The 19,911-nt window shown below is 41.3% G+C and overlaps 1 protein-coding gene across 2 annotated transcripts in view; it reads left to right on the plus strand.

Moving 5' to 3' along the window:
- The window catches only part of LOC137532039 (Fc receptor-like protein 5), a 136,767-nt gene that overhangs the window by 84,536 nt on the left and 32,320 nt on the right, over nucleotides 1–19,911 (plus strand). For both annotated transcript variants that reach the window (XM_068252140.1, XM_068252141.1), the window contains 4 exons: nucleotides 2,047–2,307; nucleotides 5,184–5,465; nucleotides 8,690–8,941; nucleotides 16,158–16,424. In XM_068252140.1, coding sequence (XP_068108241.1) covers nucleotides 2,047–2,307; nucleotides 5,184–5,465; nucleotides 8,690–8,941; nucleotides 16,158–16,424 — 1,062 coding nt within the window. The remainder of the gene's footprint in view (nucleotides 1–2,046; nucleotides 2,308–5,183; nucleotides 5,466–8,689; nucleotides 8,942–16,157; nucleotides 16,425–19,911) is intronic.

Consider the following 19,911-nt stretch of genomic DNA (forward strand, 5'->3'; position numbering starts at 1 on the left):
AGTGCAGCGCATTATGCGTACGTTAAAAAGGGGCGCTGGGAAAAAAGGGCGCCGGGTTTTAAACGATAAACATGGATAACGTTTAAAAATATAATGTACTATATTTCGTTTAAAAATAATGTTTTATAAAGTTATAAATCATTAAATAATGTGCATGAAATTGGCAATTGTGAAAACGTTAATCTTCCGTTTAAAAAGTGAAACGTATAATAACGTTTAAAAAAAAATAGTAAGTAACCCTCCCTGTACCTACCCCTAACCCCTAGACCCCCGTGTTGGTGCCTAAACCTAAGACCCCCCTGTTGGTGCCTAAACCTAAGACCCCCCTGGTGGTGCCTAAACCTAAGACCCCCCTGGTGGTGCCTAAACCTAAGACCCCCCTGGTGGTGCCTAAACCTAAGACCCCCCTGGTGGTGCCTAAACCTAAGACCCCCCTGGTGGTGCCTAAACCTAAGACCCCCCTGGGGGTGCCTAAACCTAAGACCCCCCTGGTGGTGCCTAAACCTAAGACCCCCCTGTTGGTGCCTAAACCTAAGACCCCCCTGGGGGTGCCTAAACCTAAGACCCCCCTGTGATAAGCATTAATAACGTGTGAAAAAATATTGTGCTGTTTTTCGTTAAAAAATAATGTTTAAAAAATTATAAATCATAAAATAATGTGTAATCATGAGAAGCAGTTATAAAACAGTAAAAGTCTCCGGGCGCTGCTTATAAAACGTTATTTTTCTCCGGCGCCCTTTTTTCCTGTCGGGCGCCCATTAAACGATATTTATTATGGGAGTGAATGGCGGCGCCCGATTTGTCCACTTGCCTCAGGCGCCCGAATTTACTGTTACCCAGTGCAGCCAAACAGAGCCTGGTCGCTAGGGGATGTTAACACTGCGGTCATCAAGTGGTTAATTCAACTTAAACGGTGAAACTAATATATGAAATAGACTCATTACATGCAAAGTGAGATATGTCAAACCCTTGTTATAATTTTGATGATTATGGCTTACAGCTTATGAGAACCTCAATATCAAAATCTCAGACCATTAGAATATTGTGAAAATGTTCCATATTCTAGGCTCAAAGTTTGAGACTCTAATCAGCTACTTCACATGCAAAGGGTTCCTGTTTCCTATATTAGTTTCACTTTTTACTGTAAGTTAATTTACTGAAATAAACGGACTTTAGCACAATATTCTAATTTTTCGAGCTTCACCTGTAAATACCACATAAAGTCATATCACAGAGGTGCTTGGCTTCCTGATGTATCTACAATAATTCGCTCCAGTTAGTTTCTGATGAAGCAGGATTGAACTTGGGAAAAGCGTTGCACTGTGGAGTATATGAATAAATCTACTTGTTGACAAAAATCAACAGCATTGTGTCTACTTTGGGGAGGTAAGTCCACCACTTCCTCCTCTTTTTTTAAATTTTTTAAAATACATTTTATACTTGTACTGGCACCTCTGTTTCAAGCTACAGTTCATATTATAGTCCACCCTTGGTGGAGGGGTGCAACCTCCCTTTTTTTCCTATCTACAACGAGTGACTTCTTAACCTGAGTGGGGCGAGGTCTAATCTCCCCACCTGCCTATGTAGTGGTTGCCTGATTGGTAACCCATTTTTTTAGTATAATTTATTCACCTTTATTACTCAACACCTGTAGCTCAACATACCACACTGTTGTGGGCTCTTGGTTTCCTTTTTGTATCTCCTATACCAAAAATATAATAGGTAAAATAAACCGTGGGATATAACTGACTGTCCCAATATGGGAGGTGTATAGATAATAACAATCTGCAGATAACAATATTACAGAAAATACAACAAAGTCAATAGAGGGGAGGCCAGAGGTTTACAATGGGCCATGATTCTTATAAACCATAAATAATTATAGGCGTAATACAAATACACCCTTATACCCTCTCATTTGTGTTTGTATTGGTTTGTATTTGGAAATAATTATGATTCCTTTTGTACTTCCAATTTTGCTTTGATAATTAAAAAAACTTGTCTGTATGAAAGTCCTACTTCAATTTTTCTTTTTTTTTATTCCAGTCTGGCTCATACTGCAAGCTCCCAACTCCATCCATGAGGGGGACACCGTTACACTGAGTTGTCGTATGTGGCGTTCGGGGAAAGCGCAAAACACAACATTTTACAAAGATGATAAGATGATAAAATTTTTGGACAACCTCTATAACTTGGACCTTGGAACAGTTACTATAAGTACGAGTGGAAAATACAAATGTACGCGGTTCATAAACACTGGTGCAGTAGAGAAATTGTACACCGCAGAAGAATCCATATCAGTAGCAGGTACATTCCTATTTCTTACTTACTTGCTAGTGGCTTAAAGGATACCAGAACCCAAATGCTCTTGTAAAATGAAACCTACAATGGTAGGGAGAGAAAATTAGATACTTACCGCTTCTGTCATTCCCTGCCGCCGATCTTCTCCAATAGATCCTGGTGTCCGTGCTACTCTCCTGACCTTTAACCCGGACATACTGCACCGCGCATTGTCATAATCTACGGGGGGGGGGGGGGGGGGGTGTTTACCCCTTAAGGTTCTTAACAATTTTGGCATATCATCTGTGTCGCTTTTGATACAGCAATAACTTTTAATTACCTATGCCATCAAAGTGATACATACTCGTATATGCATTTTGGTCATACCAATGGTCTAGCACCATACAGAATAAACAGGATACAGATGGGGACATCAAACTTAGAGAAGGACTTAGGAGTACTCATTGACAAGTTAAATAATCGTATTCAATATCAAGCAGCTGCAGCTAAAGCAAATAAAATTTTGGGATGTATTAAAAGGGAAATAAAAACTTGGGATGCTAGAATAATATTGTACCTGTTTAAAGGGGAACTTCAGCCTAAACAAACATACTGTCATCAAGTTACAATAGTTATGTTAATTAGAATAGATAGGTAATATAATCTCTTACCCACCTTGTTTTAAAAGAACAGGCAAATGTTTGTGATTCATGGGGGCAGCCATCTTTGTCATGGGGTAGCCATCTTTTTGGTTGAAAGGAGGTGACAAGGAGCAGGAGACACAGTTCCATCTGTCCTGTCTCCTGATTACCCCTCCCAGCTGCACACGCTAGGCTTCAAATGTCAAATTCAAAATGTAAAAAAATTGCACCAAAACAGCAGAACGAGAACAACAAAATCAGAAATCCCATCATGCTTTGCATAGCATCAGGGGAAAAAAGCCCGGGCAGTTTTCTTCTGTGCAGCTAAAAATGAGGCTTGTATAAGAGAAACAAAGTTCTGATGCTGTGAAACTGTTAAAGAAACACCAAGCCTTTTCAGTGCTGCTGAGTCAATTTTTAGTCCGGAGGTTCACTTTAACTCTCTAGTAAGGCCACATTTGGAATATGGAAATCCAGTTCTGGGCACCACATTACAGGAAAGATATTGCAGTTTTAGAGCAGGTGCAGAGACGAGCAACAAAATTGATACGAGGGATGGAAGGTCTCACTTACCAAGAAAGGTTAGATAAACTGGGCTTAATTAGTGTCATACTCACCAGCTTCTTGCTTGTCAGTCCCAGGGATCAGTTTGCACTCGTGTGCGCAGGAAGGGCCGGCATTTCCTATGTATTTCGCATGGCATTACGCCCTTTGGCGCGACGTCACCACATGTACCGGTATATAATGTTTTTTTTTCAGGAAATTCTCGGCTTTCTTTGGGTTATATTTTTTTCAAGTATTATTTAACTTAACAGGCAATTTATTGGGGAAAATTAGGTGTAATATTTCCCCCTTTCTAACTTTTACATGGCAAGTGCCACAATTTGAAATCACCTCAAAATACATTATTTGTCTTATGCTAAAACGATACCACACATGCCACACTTCATCACTAGTCAGCCATGTATTGTACCATTATCGCCAGCCTGTGTGTCTGTAGTGATTGCATGCAACAACAACATTACAATGCATCTATACAGCGTTGGTTCCCCAAGCTGTCGTCATAGTGATTATGTCCAATCGCTATTGGCGGCAGTCATTACAGGATCAGAAATCTTAAGGCCAAGTATAGGTGACACAAGGGGTTAATTAGTTTGCTAGGGGTTAAAACTTGTTCCTCCACTAAGAGACTACCAGATGGCAGATTCCAGTTAACCTGGTCTCTATTGTACTCCTTTTTCTATCTTGCTTTTCTAACCACAATCATTACACTATTGAAGTGCCAGCAGCGTGATGCCTCAACGTAGTCCATCCGTGATGCCTCTAGTCCATTAGCTGCTCAACAGTTCACTGAGAAGCATACATGTACAGTGATCTTTATCTGGGATAGATATACATATATGGTATCGTTTTATCATTTGTGATGACAGTACCTGAGGATTTGTATGCAGGGCAGTTTCTAGGCTAAATTGCACCCAGAGCGAGGGTGTAAAATTTGCGCTCCCTTCCCCCACCCCTGTGGACTCGCTAACCCTTACTCTTTAGGGACAGACACACAGCCACCGGTCACAAGTAGATCTGCCTACTTACTAGTGCGCATCGTGGAGGAAGCAGGGACCAAATAAACACACAGGCGTAGAGAGCCTGGAAAGCCGACTCCTCCATAGGTGCCGCGCACTGACAGCCTGCAGTACCGCTACTGGACATCAGGTGTCATCACGCGGGGGTGACAGCCTGCAGTACCGCTACAGGACATCAGGTGTCATCACGTGGGGGTGACAGCCTGCAGTACCGCTACAGGACATCAGGTGTCATCACGTGGGGGTGACAGCCTGCAGTACCGCTACAGGACATCAGGTGTCATCACGCGGGGGTGACAGCCTGCAGTACTGCTACAGGACATCAGGTGTCATCACGCGGTGGTGACGTGATGATGACTTGACGTCTGACGCAGGCAGCCCAGGAGGAGTCAAGGAAGGTGATTGTGCTGGTAATCTTCTTTCTTCTTCCATTTGGCTGCACTGCACATCACCAGCTCACTAGTGTTTATGTCCTTCTGCCTGCGCCCACTTCTTCTACTTGCTGATCTGTGCCCAGGGTGGTCGCCCTGCCCGCACTGCCCAAGAAAAAGCTCTGTGTGTATGTACTATAGTGATCAGAGAAGGTCTGGGGTAGAGATTTGGCTTATACATGTGTCAACTGAGCACACAGTATGTTTTTAATTACAAATCGTACTTAATTGAAATTATTTTTCTCTTCTAGAGCTGTTTTCTCCACCAGAACTTAGAGTCAGTCCATATTCCATGATAGAGGGAGCAGACATGACCCAAACATGCCACACTGTTCTCAGTCCGCTGAGACGGAATACAGAGCTGCTGTTTGAGTTCTACAAAAATGGGAAGACTGTGCAGGCCATGAGCTCGTCAGATAAGTATAAAGTGCAGTCGGTACAGCCAGAGGATTCTGGGAATTATGCTTGTAAAGCGCAGAACAAGCAAGGAAGTGTGAGCAAGCTGAGCAACTCGGAATCAGTACAAATACAAGGTGGGCGTCACGGGTGTGAGATGTTTTACTCTTCTACATTGTAAGTGTGTGCCTATGTTATTAAAAGATGCCATGTGATTCGGCAAACAAAAGCCTGACACAAATTTACTTTTAAGAAAAGAGGGCAACAGTTGTGGTCAATCATGACCAGAGGTGCTTGGATACCCCCAATTACGTATTAGAGTAATCATGTATTTGACTCCGCCCATTTATGAATTGACTCGTGATCACGATTATGAATAGAAAGTGATATCTGACTCGAGTGCGGTTTTATGTCAAATAACCACATGTAATCACGAATCATGAGTTGGTATACGTGATTAAAAACACACTGACTTTAACGGTTAATAGCAAAGCCCTCTTACATGCTAGAAACACCAAATTTGCCAGATATGTTAGGAAGAACAGTGGGAACGAGAGGAAAACTTTTTTTAAAAAAAACAAACCTTATAGTTTTTGAGAACATCGATTTTAAAGTTTCAAAGAAAAGAAAAAGTGTACATTGAAATGCGGTAAATACATTAACTGTCATTTACTGCATTTAAATGTATACTTTTTTTCCTTTAAAGAGAATCTGTACTCAAATATTCTTACAATAAAAAGCATACCATTCTATTCCTTATTTTCTCCTGGGCCGCTCTGTGCTGTCTCTGCCACTCCCTGCTGCAATCCTGGCTTGTAATTCCAAGTTTTATGCAGTGTTTACAAACAAAAGACATGGCTGCTAACAGCTTGTGATAGGCTCAGATAAGCAGAGTGTGTGACTCATACAAAGCCTGGAGAGGGTGTGTATTGCTTCTAACCAATCACAAGCAGCACAGCACATTCCAGCCTGACTGCCTGAGCCTGACAGAGCCGACAGAAGAAAGAAGATTAGATCATATAACAGAGATAACACAGCCACTGTGCAACTAGAAAAGGCTGCAGTAAGCCAGAGCACATTAGAACAGGCATAGGAACTTATAGGATAAAAGAACTAAGGCTGAAAATGTTGTTAATAGAGTCTCTTTAAAACTTTAAAATTGATTTTCTCAAAAACTATAAAGTCTTTTTGATAAAAATGATCATCTTGTTCCCACAGTTCTTCTTAACATATCTGGCAAATGTGGTGTTTTCCTAGCATGTAAGGGGGCTTATCTATTAACTGCTAAAGTCATCAGGTTTTAATCACGAATACCGACTAGTGATGTCGGATAACGAGTGCAATCATGAGCGCATTCGTGATCGGCATTCGCGATGGAGAGCTGATCACTAATGCCGACTACGACCACGAGTTCCTCGTGATCACGAGCTTGTGATGATGAGCACCACTATTCATGACGCAGTAGGAATTCACAATGCCAGAACTGTGCAATTCCATATCCATGCCGGTATTTCGGATGGACTGAGCAATGGAGAAATGTGTTCTGTTGATGAACCACGCCTTTCCTGATTCAGTCCCATCAATTGATTTGAGTCACCTGCTCAGTAGAGTGGACCTGATCAGGTTCAGCTATTTCTGCCTGAGCCAGATTGGAAAGCCACTACTGCGCCTGCAGTGGATGGTGGTAGAGTAATCACAGAGTCCGGCACCATCCATAAATATATGCTCTTTTAATGATCAAAGTTGCATTACAGCGGTAAAAGCAACGTTTCAGGGCAACCGCCCCTTTATCAAGCTATGCTGTCGATATTCGAATATCGACAGCATAGCTTGATAAAGGGGCGGTTGCCCTGAAACGTTGCTTTTACCGCTGTAATGCAACTTTGATCATTAAAAGAGCATATATTTATGGATGGTGCCGGACTCTGTGATTACCATACCTTTATTGACCTGGAGTGCAGCCGGGATTCCGTGGCACATCCGATCGTTATAGGAGGAGTGCTCCGCTATCTACAATTTACAAGTGGATGGTGGTAGATAAATATTTATCTTCCTGGCGTTCGGGGCCTTACAGCCCTGGATAGCCTCGATGGAGGAGGACGGGAGAAGCCTCATTAGGATCCAGGGGTTTCTCCCTCCTGAGGTAAGTATCCCCCAGAGGTTTTTTTTTCCTTACAACGGACACCCAGAGGGTTTTTCCTTTTCTTTAAAGGACACCCAAGGTAAGAGGGATATGAAGACTGCAATATTTCCTTCTTAAAGAGAATCTGTACTCTTAAATTCTTACAATAAAAAGCATACCATTCTATTCATGATGTTCTCCTGAGCCCAACAAAGCTGTCAAAGGAAAGAAGATTAGATTACAGAGATAATACAGCCACTGTGCAACTAGGAAAGGCTGCAGTAAGACAGACCACATTAAAACAGATATAGGAACTTATAGGATAGAATAAATAAGGCTGAAAATTTTGTTACAGAGTCTCTTTAATAATGCCAGTAGCCTGGCAGCTCTGTTGATCTTCTGGCATAAGTAGTGTCTGAGTCAAACCCTGAAACAATCATATGGCTTATCCAGTAAAACTAGAGTCATTTAAGTCAGAGAACCTGATCTGCTGCATGCTTGTTCAGGGCCTATATAATGTAAACAGTGCTGTCCATAATTATTCATAACCCTGGCAAATTTTGACTTAAGTTACTTTTATTCAACCAGCAAGTTGACGGGAAATGACATAGATGTCTCCCAAAAGATAATAAGATGATGTACAAGAGGCATTATTGTGGAAAAAAAGGTTTTGAGCTTTTATTAGTTTAGTTTCTGCTGACTGATCAGTCGGTGGGCCGCTGTGCCTGCGCGGCCCTGGCTGTGCTCATCCTTGTTTGCATTCCCATCGGCAAGAGCGTCCTGCGCAGGTGCAGTAAGAGAAAACCTCATACTGCGCATTCGCAGGATGATCTCTTGGACAGGAACGTGAATGAGGACACATGGGGCCAGGGCTGTGCAGGCGCAGTGGCCCGCCAAATGATCAATCAGCAAAAACTAAACTAAGCTGCGGCAGGGGAACGGAGGATCATTGAGGACCGGCTCAGGGCAGGACAGCTGCAGGGGGCTGGTAGAAGCCCCAGGTAAGTGAAACTCTTTTTCTTTGCAGCGGTTTAGGTTCACTGTAAGGAAAAGGAATAACAATGGAAAAAGGAATAATGCGAGTTGTATGTTTTTGCTTTATTTCACTGATTGTAATTTTATTTGCCACTAAGAATGAGTGCACTTTATTATTAGATGACACCATTTGATTGAGCTGAACTTTTTTGTTTTTATCTGTATTGCAAAAAGAAAAAGCAAAGGGTCTTCTTATCTTTGTAGGGATGGCTTCGGTGGCCTTTACACCAAATGTTGGAAAAATCTTTTCTGGGCAATCTATGACTTTCACGTGTAATGTGGATTCTAATATGAAAGGAAACCAGAACTTTAACTGGTACAGAGACAGCATCAAGTTGAAAGAAACCCAACACGGCTTTACAATTAAATCTGCAAGCGTGAACGACAGTGGATATTACCAGTGCCAGTCCAGCGTTACACATCTGAGTGAAGCTATCAGGCTGGATGTGTCTAATGGTAAGCTAAGAGTACAATGGTACTAATTCATACACGCACGCACGCACGCACGCACACACACACACACACACACACACACACACACTGCATTCCAACCGACTGGCTCCTGAACCTGTTCTCAAGTCCCACCAACAGAGGGGGTGCAGAGGTTGCGACCGCATCGGGCCCTTGGGCCAGATGGGTCCCTAGGGGCCCTCCCTCAACCACAATATTAGCTCTCTATTAGTCTTATGCTGGTAATAATCACGTCTATAGATGCTTTGAATGGTAGTAATCATTAACTAGCTGTTCCCCAACCCCTTCTTGTAACTCAAACACTGTGATTGTACTTGGCAGGTTTTGGTGCACCGTATCAATTGTTATATTAAAAGTGCTTGGGGGCCCCATGTAAAACTTGCACCGGGACCCACAGCTCCTTAACTACGCCACTGCAGCAGAGCATATTTTGTTGATATCCACACTCGTATTTAATTTATTTGCTGGGACAGTAATTTCTTCACCTGGTAAACCTGCATCGATTGAAGGACTTAAAAGGGGTTTTTCTAAATTTGCCTCAGGCGGCAAAAAGTCTAGGACCGGCCCTGCCTTCTCCCTTTGAGTAGTTTACATAGTGATGTAACTCTGTTATCTAGGTAATGTTTGCTGTGGTAGGGACAGTAATCTGTAAAATAAGCAGTAAATTAACACTGAACTGGGTTAAAAAAAGAGAAAAGGCCCAAATCAAAGTCACTTTTGGTATCACAGAGAAGCAGTAAAAATGGAAAAAAAACAACTATCAAAAGGTACCATTTATCCAGACCCCCTTAAAGAGAACCAGAGACAAAACACCCTCATGTATTTTACCATATATGTCAATGGGAACATGACAGTAAACACCTACCCTGCTCTCTGTTTCATTCCTCTCTGCTAAATCTGCCTGTTATTAGTTTTGATAAGAATCCCTGACTGAGCATAAGAGCTGGAAAGAGATAAAAAGGGCCAACAGTTCATAGATTTAAGCGCTGGCATACTCTGGCAACATGTTATTGAGCAGAGACGATGAAACCATAAAACACTTAAAAAAAAAAAAAACAAGCTGTGGGATATTTAAAAATCTATTTTTAGAAGAAGGATAATTATAATTGTTTATCTCATTAGTTTATTTTCACCTTGTGTTTCCCTTAAAGAACAACTGTAACCACAAAAAAAAGTTAGATACTCACCTAAGAGGAGGGGTGCTCTAGATCCCTTAGAGCTTTTCCATTCCTCTAAGCGTTCCCTTGTTCCGCTGCCTCTTTTTTGTTTTAGGACATTGCAGATGTCCTTTCATAAAGCACACAATTTTAATAAAACACAAAAAGAATAAAAAAAATCCTTGTGTTTTGCCTGACAAACTAAGGAAGGGTTAACCTCCCTGGCAGTATTGATGGTTATGCACATCAATACAAAAAAGGCTGAGAACGGTATTGACGTGCATACACGTCAATGCTTTCCTGCACTGTATACTAGACCCTTGCTTGACACATTTTGGCAAGTTACAGGAAAAAAAGGTTATGAAAATTAATTGGATCACTATTTGCACAGAAATTCTGGGGAAATTGAATGCCAGGGAGGTTAAGAAACTTGTGCCATAAATCCCAGTATCTCCTTGGTGAGCTGAAATCAGATGTATCTGTATGGCTATACAAACACTTTTGAATGCAGAGATAAAAATTTCCATAAGTCATCATTACTTTATGTGGAAGATGAATGGACAGTAACCTCCCTGGTGGTGCATTTCTGTCTGGATTTATGGGTCTAAAAGCGCTACATTTTTTTCAAAAATTTTAGGCCTCCAATTCTTAAGTCATAACTCATAACTTAACTCATAACTTAAAGTGGTCTGAAACTCTGAAATAACATTCAATAAAATGTGTATTCCTACTTTGTATTACTCATACAGTTATCATACTTGCTTTTGTGCATAAGTAATATTGTCTGTTTACAAATTACAAGCTTCCAAAGTGTAGTTTATCGTACTCTGAAAGCTGCCATTGCATTTTATTCAAACTGCTTTTTATTATATATTAACATCTTCTAATGAGCTTTTCTGAACTGTGTGTGTGCCTGAAGCACAGAGAGTTCCTTTTCACTTGTTAGACTGTGTTTAAAGAGAACCCGAGGTGGGAATGTATTATCCTAGTGGGGCACAGAGGCTGGTTATGCACAGTAACACCAGCCTCTGTTGCCCCATGGTGTGCCTCCATGTCTCCCCTGCTCGCCGCTATAGCCCCGGTAGTGCTGGCGACACGCAGCGTGTCGCCAGCACAATATTTACCTAAGCGCTGTCTGTCAGCGCCGCTCCCCCGCCTCCTTCGCATCGGCGCACCCGCCCGCGTCACTTCCCTCCTATCAGCGAGAGGGAAGGGACACGGGCTGGTGCGCCGATGCGAAGGAGGCGGGGTAGCGGCGCTGACAGACAGCGCTTAGGTAAATATTGTGCTGGCGACACGCTGCGTGTCGCCAGCACTACGGGGGCTATAGCGGAGAGCAGGGGGGTCCTGGAGGCACACCATGGGGCAACAGAGGCTGGTGTTACTGTGCATAACCAGCCTCTGTGCCCCACTAGGATAATCCATTCCCACCTCGGGTTCTCTTTAAACACATTGTAACATTGGAATGTAAACAAAGATACTGTTATCTACAGTTTGGATTCGGATTGAAGCTGAATAGCAGGACAAAGTGCTTTTGTTTAACCATTTCAGTGATGTTCTACTAGGATTTTTTTCCTGGGATAGTAGCTTTCAAGCTGTGAGGAATCTTTTAGAGCAAAGTAGAAATGCTGACTTTCAGACCACTTTCAGTCATAATTCTTAAGACATAATAATATGTCAGAATAAAGGTCTTGTAGACATCCCTTGTATAATAAAAGACTAGAACACAACATTGTTGAAATAATTACATTTATGAATACACTTAAAAAATAGTCACACTGTACAAATAAGGCACCAAACTACACAGTATGTACTTGTATACCTAATACACCTCCCACGTGTGGTAAATTTTGAAACAGAGAATGGCACAGAGGGCGACATCACAATCGGGCCAGTAGAAGCATGATTCCTTTCAGACTTTTTTCCCTTTGCTATCAATCTTAGGCGGCAGGCAAAGAGTAGTCAAAATCCAGGCAGAGGGCGGTGCAGGCGACTGGGAGAGAGTAGGCAAAATCCAGGCAGAGGTCGGTGCAGGCGGCAGGGAGAGAGTAGGCAAAATCCAGGCAGAGGTCGGTGCAGGTGGCAGGCAGAGAGTAGTCAAAATACAGGCAGAGGTCGGTGCAGGTGGCAGGGAGAGAGTAGGCAAAATCCAGGCAGAGGTCGGTGCAGGCGGCAGGCAGAGTACAGGCGGCAGGCAGAGAATAGTCAAAATTCAGGCAAAATTCGGTAACAGTAAGGCAGATCAGCAGAAGCACTTAGCTCAGAAGCAGTTGGGAACCAAATGGCTATATTGTTAACACCCTGTGCTTTCAAATGAGCTCATCTGCCATCTCTGCCATGACAGTTATGTGACACGGGAGAGATCAAATTACAACTTTTGATTAGAGACAAATAAGGTGGATTTAGACAGGCTAAACTATCTACATACATACAGGCTGCATTTCTCTGTTTTCCTTCTGACCTGTGTTCAGGTACAGAGGGGGAATTAGACAGGCTAAACTCTCTACATACACCCTGGCTGCATTTCTCTATGTTTACCTTCTGTCCTGGGCAAAGAGATCTGATCCAGAGAGGGGATTAGACAGGCTAAACTCTCTACATACTTACAGCCTGCATTTCTCTATTTTTACCTTCTGTCCTGGGCAAAGAGATTGGGTCCAGATGGGGGATTAGACGGGCTAAATTTGCTACGTCCATAGAGGCTGTGTATCTCTGTTTGCCTTCTGTCCTGTGCAAGAGTTCCGTACCGTCACACTGCCGCACCTGCCACTGATAGGCCACCGAGATCCAGGAAGAAGAGAGAAGATGGGGATTCCGGTGGCTTGCAGGAGAGCCCTGGAGTCCTGCTGGGCAGCGCCGACTGCACATGGGACCCATGTAAGAAGCAAGAGCTGCCATTTTAGCGAGCCCAAGTGTAGCTCGGCCTTCCCACTCCCAGCATCTAATTCTTAGCTGCCAGGGAGGTTAAAGAGAACCAGAGATGAAGCAACCTCATGTATTTTACCTTATAAATCAGTGGGAACATGACAGTAAACACCTAATCTGCTCTTTGTTACATTGTTCTCTGTTTAATTTGCCTGTTATCACCTCTAAGATAAGAATCCCGACTAAGCAGTCGGTCTGGCTTTGCTACAGAATAATTATAGCTGAGACTGTGTTCTTTGGTGTCTTCAAGTCCAAGCCTGCCCCCTGCTGGCTTTGCTCAGGAATCATTATAGCTGAGTCATTATAGCAAAGCCAGACTCAATGCTCAGTCCGGGATTCTTATCTCAGCTAGATAACAGACACTTTTAGCAGTGAGGATGGAACAGAGAGCATGGTAAATGTTTTCTCTAATGTTCCCACTGATTTCTATGGTAAAATACACAAGGGGGCTTCGTCTCTGGTTCACTTTAAGAACAGCAGCCAGTGCCAGTGAGACAGTTACATTTTTTAACCTTCTTCACTCTTTCTAAAACCAAAATAAGAATATGCAACTCCAGGCCCTACAGTTGTTTATATCTTCAGTTAATTTTTTACTACCATTTTAACCCTAAAGGTGGCCACTGGCCACACACTAAACCATTTTTTATATTTATTTTCAAGAATTACACCTTTTTTTTGTGGATTATAATTTTTGAAAAATCTGACCAATGTATCACACACATACCTGTTCCATTTTCCCCCAATGTTAAAAAAAAAATGTTTGAAAACTATATAAAACTAGAAATAGACAATCTACCCTACACCATTCAGTTTTCATGATTAATCAGAAAAGAATAGCCACTCCCAATCAACTTATTTTGATAAAAATGTGAAATTCAAGCAGATTTTTTTGCCTGACTAAAAAAATAAATAAATAAGTAAACGCTAACCCTTTCTGTATAACTGATCGCTTTTTTAAATTGCCAGAAAGTCAATTTTTTTTATTGTATCATGTGTGACCACCTTAAAGGATACCCGAACTGACATTTGACATGATGAGATAGACATGTGTATGTACAGTGCCAAGCACACAAATAACTATGCTGTGTTCCTTTTTTTTTCTTTCTCTGCCTGAAATAGTTAAATATCAGGTATGTAAGTGGCTGACTCAGTCCTGACTCAGACAGGAAGTGACTACAGTGTGACTCTCACTGATAAGATTTTCCCCTTTTTATCTCTTTCTTGCTCTCTGAAGCCATTTTCTGCTAGAAAAGTGTTTTATTGTTGGAATTTCTTATCAGTGAGGGTCACACTGTAGTCACTTCCTGTGTGAGTCAGGACTGAGTCAGCCATGATATTTAACTCTTTCAGGCAGAGAAAGAAAAGAAGGAACACAGCATAGTTATTTGTGTGTTAGGCACTGTACATACCCATGTCTATCTCATCATGTCACATGTCACTTCGGGTATCCTTTAACAGTTAAACTGAACCAAATAATGTGAAAAGGTATTAGGGGGAGTTTTAGATTTCTATTGATTGTCTTTGTTTCCATTGGTATTTTCCCTTACCTTCATTTTTGACAGCAATCTCTCCAATAAGCACAATGACAGAAACAAATAACATCTATTTTTGAAGATTTAGGACTATGGATAAGCACACAAATTTTGTGGGATTCCAAATTCCTACTTTAACATTGGAATTTTACAATTTTGTAAGTCGAAATTCACAAAATTCCTATTTCGAATTTCCAAACATTAGACATAGTTAACTTCATATAATGCATGAATGGTTTTTGCATAAATAGCGAAAAATATCCATTGAGCATTCTTAAGGGACATGGATGCAAATATTCTGTGTAAAAATCCCTTTAAAAAAAACAAAAATTCTACGCAACACTGAATTTGGCAATGCAGAATTGGAATCCATGAAATTTGGAATCCTATGCCAACTATTAGAATTTCCTTGGATTCGGAATTTGACAATTCCAACTATCCCTAGTGAGGATGGGTTTTAGAAGTCCTGTCTATCATTTTCTTTCCCGGGTACCAGGAGGGTTCACATTAAGGCCATGAGTAAACAAGAATAATAGAGGCGCCAAAATAGGATAAAAAAGTTCAAATCCGTCTAAAAGGAGGGACATGGGTGGATTCACCTCCCTCAAGTACATAAATGACCAGGCCAAATTGTAAAGCCAGAGCGCCTCTATAGGAGGAGCTATAGAGGCGCTCTGGCTTTACATTGACCTACAATTCTGTTCTCCTTTCTCGATTGCCTGATGAAGCGGGATGTTGGCCCGTGAAACGCGTTGCATCATATTTTGGAGATTGCTTTTGAAATAAATACAGTTGTAAAATTAACGGCTGAATTTGACCTGGTCATTTATGTACTTGAGGGAGGTGAATCCACCCATGTCCCTCCTTTTAGACGGATTTTAACTTTTTTATCCTATTTTGGCGCCTCTATTATTCTTGTTTACTCATATACATAGTCCACCCTTGGTGGAGGGGTGTATCCCCAATTTTTTCCTGTCTATAAAGAGCGACTTTTTAAACCTGAGTGGGGTCAGGTGATAATTCTCCCCACTTGCTGTTTTAGTGGTCGCCTGTGTGGTGACCCCTGTTTGTGAGTATAATCTTAATTGTATACATTCTTCAGATTCTGTGAACATACTACACCAGATTGGGCTCTCGTTTGTTTTTCCTTGTTTCTCAAAGCACATTAAGGCCATGTTCAGTATATCTCAGGTACAAAAAGTGAAAGAAAATCTTTCCAACAGACTCATGCTGTAAAAAAAAAAAAAAAAAAAAAAGTTAAAAGAATTTCTAACCTTATCACACTAATTAAAATATGCCTTTTCCTTCGTTGGTAGTGCAATATTGGTTTTAAATTGAGTTCCTCCAAATGTACTCTTGGGAAATATTTACTCTCAAATAATAATGAAAAAAGAAGCAAGAAAAATGACTATAGCACAGAGTAAATTAAGAACACATAACACAGAGCATGCACATTAATAAAATACACAGTGTTACCTTGTGGCCTGTTAACACACACACACAGTTTAAGCATTACAGCTGTTGCATATTCCGACATTGTAGCTTGATTATTGTAATGTGAGATACAAAAAGTGTTTTTTTTTTTAGGGGATCTCATCTTGCAAACTCCTCCCATCATCAACGAAGGCGATGACCTAATTCTGCAATGTCAGCACAGGACCGGTCTGCCGTTTCCCTTGGGGGCATCTTTTTACAAAGAGGGTACTATAACAAAAGTTGTAGACAATGGGTCAAGTTTACAACTTGGTAAAGCCTCCAAAAAAATGAATGGATCTTATCGCTGTACTAAAAAAAGTACAAAGGGCAATTACCAGACTAACCTATATGTTGCAGAGGCATTTGTTTCAGTCACAGGTAAACTCACATGTTTTCATATCATTTTTCTGTACATGTTTATTTTAAATGTGATATTTTCAAACCTTATCAATAAAATGTTTTTAAGTCACCAGCATGCAAGAAAATACTCTGAATAATTTTGGCAGTACTTTTTAACCTAATAAAAGTAATTTAAACAATAGAGAAAAATTAACCTAAGGGAAAACTTAAAGGAACTCTATCGATTAACATTTAAAAAAAAAATAAGTTCCTGTAGTGCTCCAAACTAATGATGTATATATTTAACTGATTATCTTTTTTGTTTACTGTATCGAATTCCTTTCACTTTTCACTGACGCCAAGGCTGACTACCAGTGAATCATGAGGGGAGGGGGAAATCCCTCACACTACATCTGTTAACCCTGTATGTGAGACAGGCAGCTGCTTGTGTCTCTGAATGAGCTGTCTCAGAGAGCAGCAGAAATGTATCTTGTTTTTTGTAATTGTTTGTAAATCCTGACACCACAGCTTTTCATACTTTTTTTTTTTTGCTTTCAGAGAAAAATACTGCCTGTGTAACATTGAAACAGGCACCCCTTTTGCTAATGATTTGTTACAATATAGGTGCATTCTACACATAGCGTGCATAAAACTTAATGCATTGTGAAACGTGTGCGCAGCATAGTCCGGCTGTACTAAGCATTAGCACAGTTTTGTGAATCAAGCCCAACAGCAAAGAGGCTTTTGCCTCTGATATTTACCATGAACAGTAAAAAAAAAGTTTACACATCTACTTAGACCTTATGCTGACATAAAAATGTGAGGCAATTAAAGCAATTTTTAACACAATTCCTTCCCTCTCTGGGGCTCAGAATTAATTGGACAATTGACTAAAAGGCTATTTCATGGACAGGTGTGGGTCTGTAGTTATGTCATTATCAATTAGGCAGATAAAAAGCCTGGAGTTGATTTGAGTGTGGTACTTGCATATAGTGATGTCACAAACATATATTTATGGTTCGCAAATGCGAATTTGCCGCAAACGTTAGCAGACCGGCGAACCGCACAAACCGTTACAGACTTCAATGGGCAGGCGAATTCTAAAACCTAGAGTTCTGTGTCCTCAGTGCAGATTCTTGCTGCTATCACATTGTCCTGAACAGCTAAGCCCTTCTTAGGGCTGATACATTGCTTTTCTTGCTATTGTATTGCTCGTCTGTGGCCAGTGCACAAGTTAGCTGTTGGAGACAGGTCTGCTGGTCCTAGTAGTACACCGACCATAACCCACCTTCACACCACTACTGGCATCTAGTATACACTGTCCCCTGTGTAAAACCTCAGTGCTTTAGGAAACAGGTCTGTTGGTCCTAGTAGTGCACCGACCATAACCCACCTTTCCACCACTACTGGCATCTAGTATCCACTGGCCCCTGGCCCCTGTATAATATCTCCGTGCTGTTGGAGACAGGTCTGCTCTGCTGGTCCTACTAGTGCACCGACCCTAACCCAATAATCCTTCACCACCACTACTGGCATCTAATATCCACTACTGCCCCCTGTATAGGGTGCAGAATCAGTGGTTTTTTTTGTCACTTAACTTTAATTGAACTACCTCAGCCTACTACCATTGAGGCTGGAAAACCATGATCGCCTGCACTCCCACTATTGTGCACACAAGCACGGCGGCTACTACACAAAGATGGCCTCGAGAGGACTAAAATTTATGTCCTGGAGGTGTCAACTGGTAAAAATGAAGATATGTTCACCTAACATAAGCACTAAAGGTCTCTGCGGTGCATTAAATGTGGCATTTTGTCTGTCAGTGTGAAGCGGGCCTAACCCTTACACTACCTGATCGACATATACACGCGCCGGATGTTTTAAAGCCCTTTATTCCACCAATTTATGAATGTACTGTGATTTCTGCCCTTTAGCGATTAAAACCCAACTCTACTTCAACTCAATAATTTTTGGGGGAATTTTTTTTTTCAAAATGTTTTATTGAGAATTTTCAAAAATAGTTTGACATACTATACAAGGTGTGCCATTTGCCCAGTTCTTAGGCGACCCAACCCTGCATCAATTTCTGTATAACATCATATAAGAACAGAAAAGAGATTGGTTACAACAGTGGAGATCTTGCATAGGTTTCATAAACAGAACCAATCTCCCCCCCCCCCCTTACCCACCCTAACCCTCCCTTGGTCTCTCTACCCTACCACCAGAAGAAAATGGGAATACAAATCATACATCTCTGCTTCTTATTCAACAAGATAAATTGGTAACTTGAAGGTACTGTCCTAGATCTAGGTATTTGGCCCTTGGATGCCTATCCCGCCCGCGATCTGGAGATGTCCCAGTGTGCCTAGGAGCTGTTGAGTGCAATTCCACATGGAGTATTTGAAATTTTCCATGAGAGCATCTCTTTCCTGTTGGTTGAAATTAAATTGAATGTAACATCTCCATATCTTGAAAAACGTGTTAGACCTTTTTTCTTTGCTTTGTAAAGTATGTAATTTCTCCGATAGGAAAAGCTTGAGAAGTTCTTCCTTGACGTTAGCGATCATGGGTGGATGTGGATTAATCCATTGTTGAAAAATGACTCTCTTTGCTACAATTAGTATTAGATGGTATAAGTCTGATGGAATTGAATTAGGGATTGTATCTTTGGGTTCAAAGTGATTAAAAATGCATAAGTCTTTATGTTTGGTGATGTCTTTGTTGCACACTAGGTTGGCATACCTGCATACTTTATCCCAAAAGTGGCTTATGTACGGGCATTGCCACAAACAGTGCATCATATTAGGTTCCGGTTCTCTACATTTAGGGCACCACGGTTTGTAATGAGGCGGCGGAGTCTTATATTTTATGTTGTATGCGTACTTAGCCTTGTGAATCAGTAAGAGATTTGCAGTTCTCCAGGCTTCAGCTGTGATGAGTGAGCAAAACTTTTCATGGCCCCTCAGTAATGTCTCTGCCGGGTTGTCTCCCGACAACTCCTTTCTCCAAGGTTTGCATAGTAGCTCCTTTGCATTTAAAGTTGTATAGGCTTTGAGTCCTCTATAAATATCAGATAATGATCTTGGCAGGGTGCAAGGTCCAATAATTCGATCTAAGGCATTGGGGGTGGCTATTTTTGACTTATCAAATACTAGAGCTCCAGTCATGGATTTTATTTGCAAGAAGGCTAAAAAGTCTCGTTTAGAAATTCCAAATTTACACTGTAATTCAGGAAAAGTTAACCAGGTACCCCTATCTAAGTGAAACATTCCCCCTTGGTTTGATATACCTTTGCTATCCCAAGTATGGAAAGTCTCCTGTTGTATACTCGGGGGGTAGTTTGGGTTCCCCCATATGGGCATATACTTTGATACTAGGCACGGTAATTTGAATAGTTTTCTGACGGCTCTCCATGTTTGTATTGTGTCCCTGAATAGAATGTTTTGTTTAAGGCGAACTGGAATACTATTGAACTTTGAGTGTAACAATCCCACTGGGCTCCATGGTAGAGCCATCTCTGCTTCAA

Source organism: Hyperolius riggenbachi, chromosome 9, assembly GCF_040937935.1.
Source record: "Hyperolius riggenbachi isolate aHypRig1 chromosome 9, aHypRig1.pri, whole genome shotgun sequence".
Lineage (NCBI taxonomy): Eukaryota > Metazoa > Chordata > Amphibia > Anura > Hyperoliidae > Hyperolius > Hyperolius riggenbachi.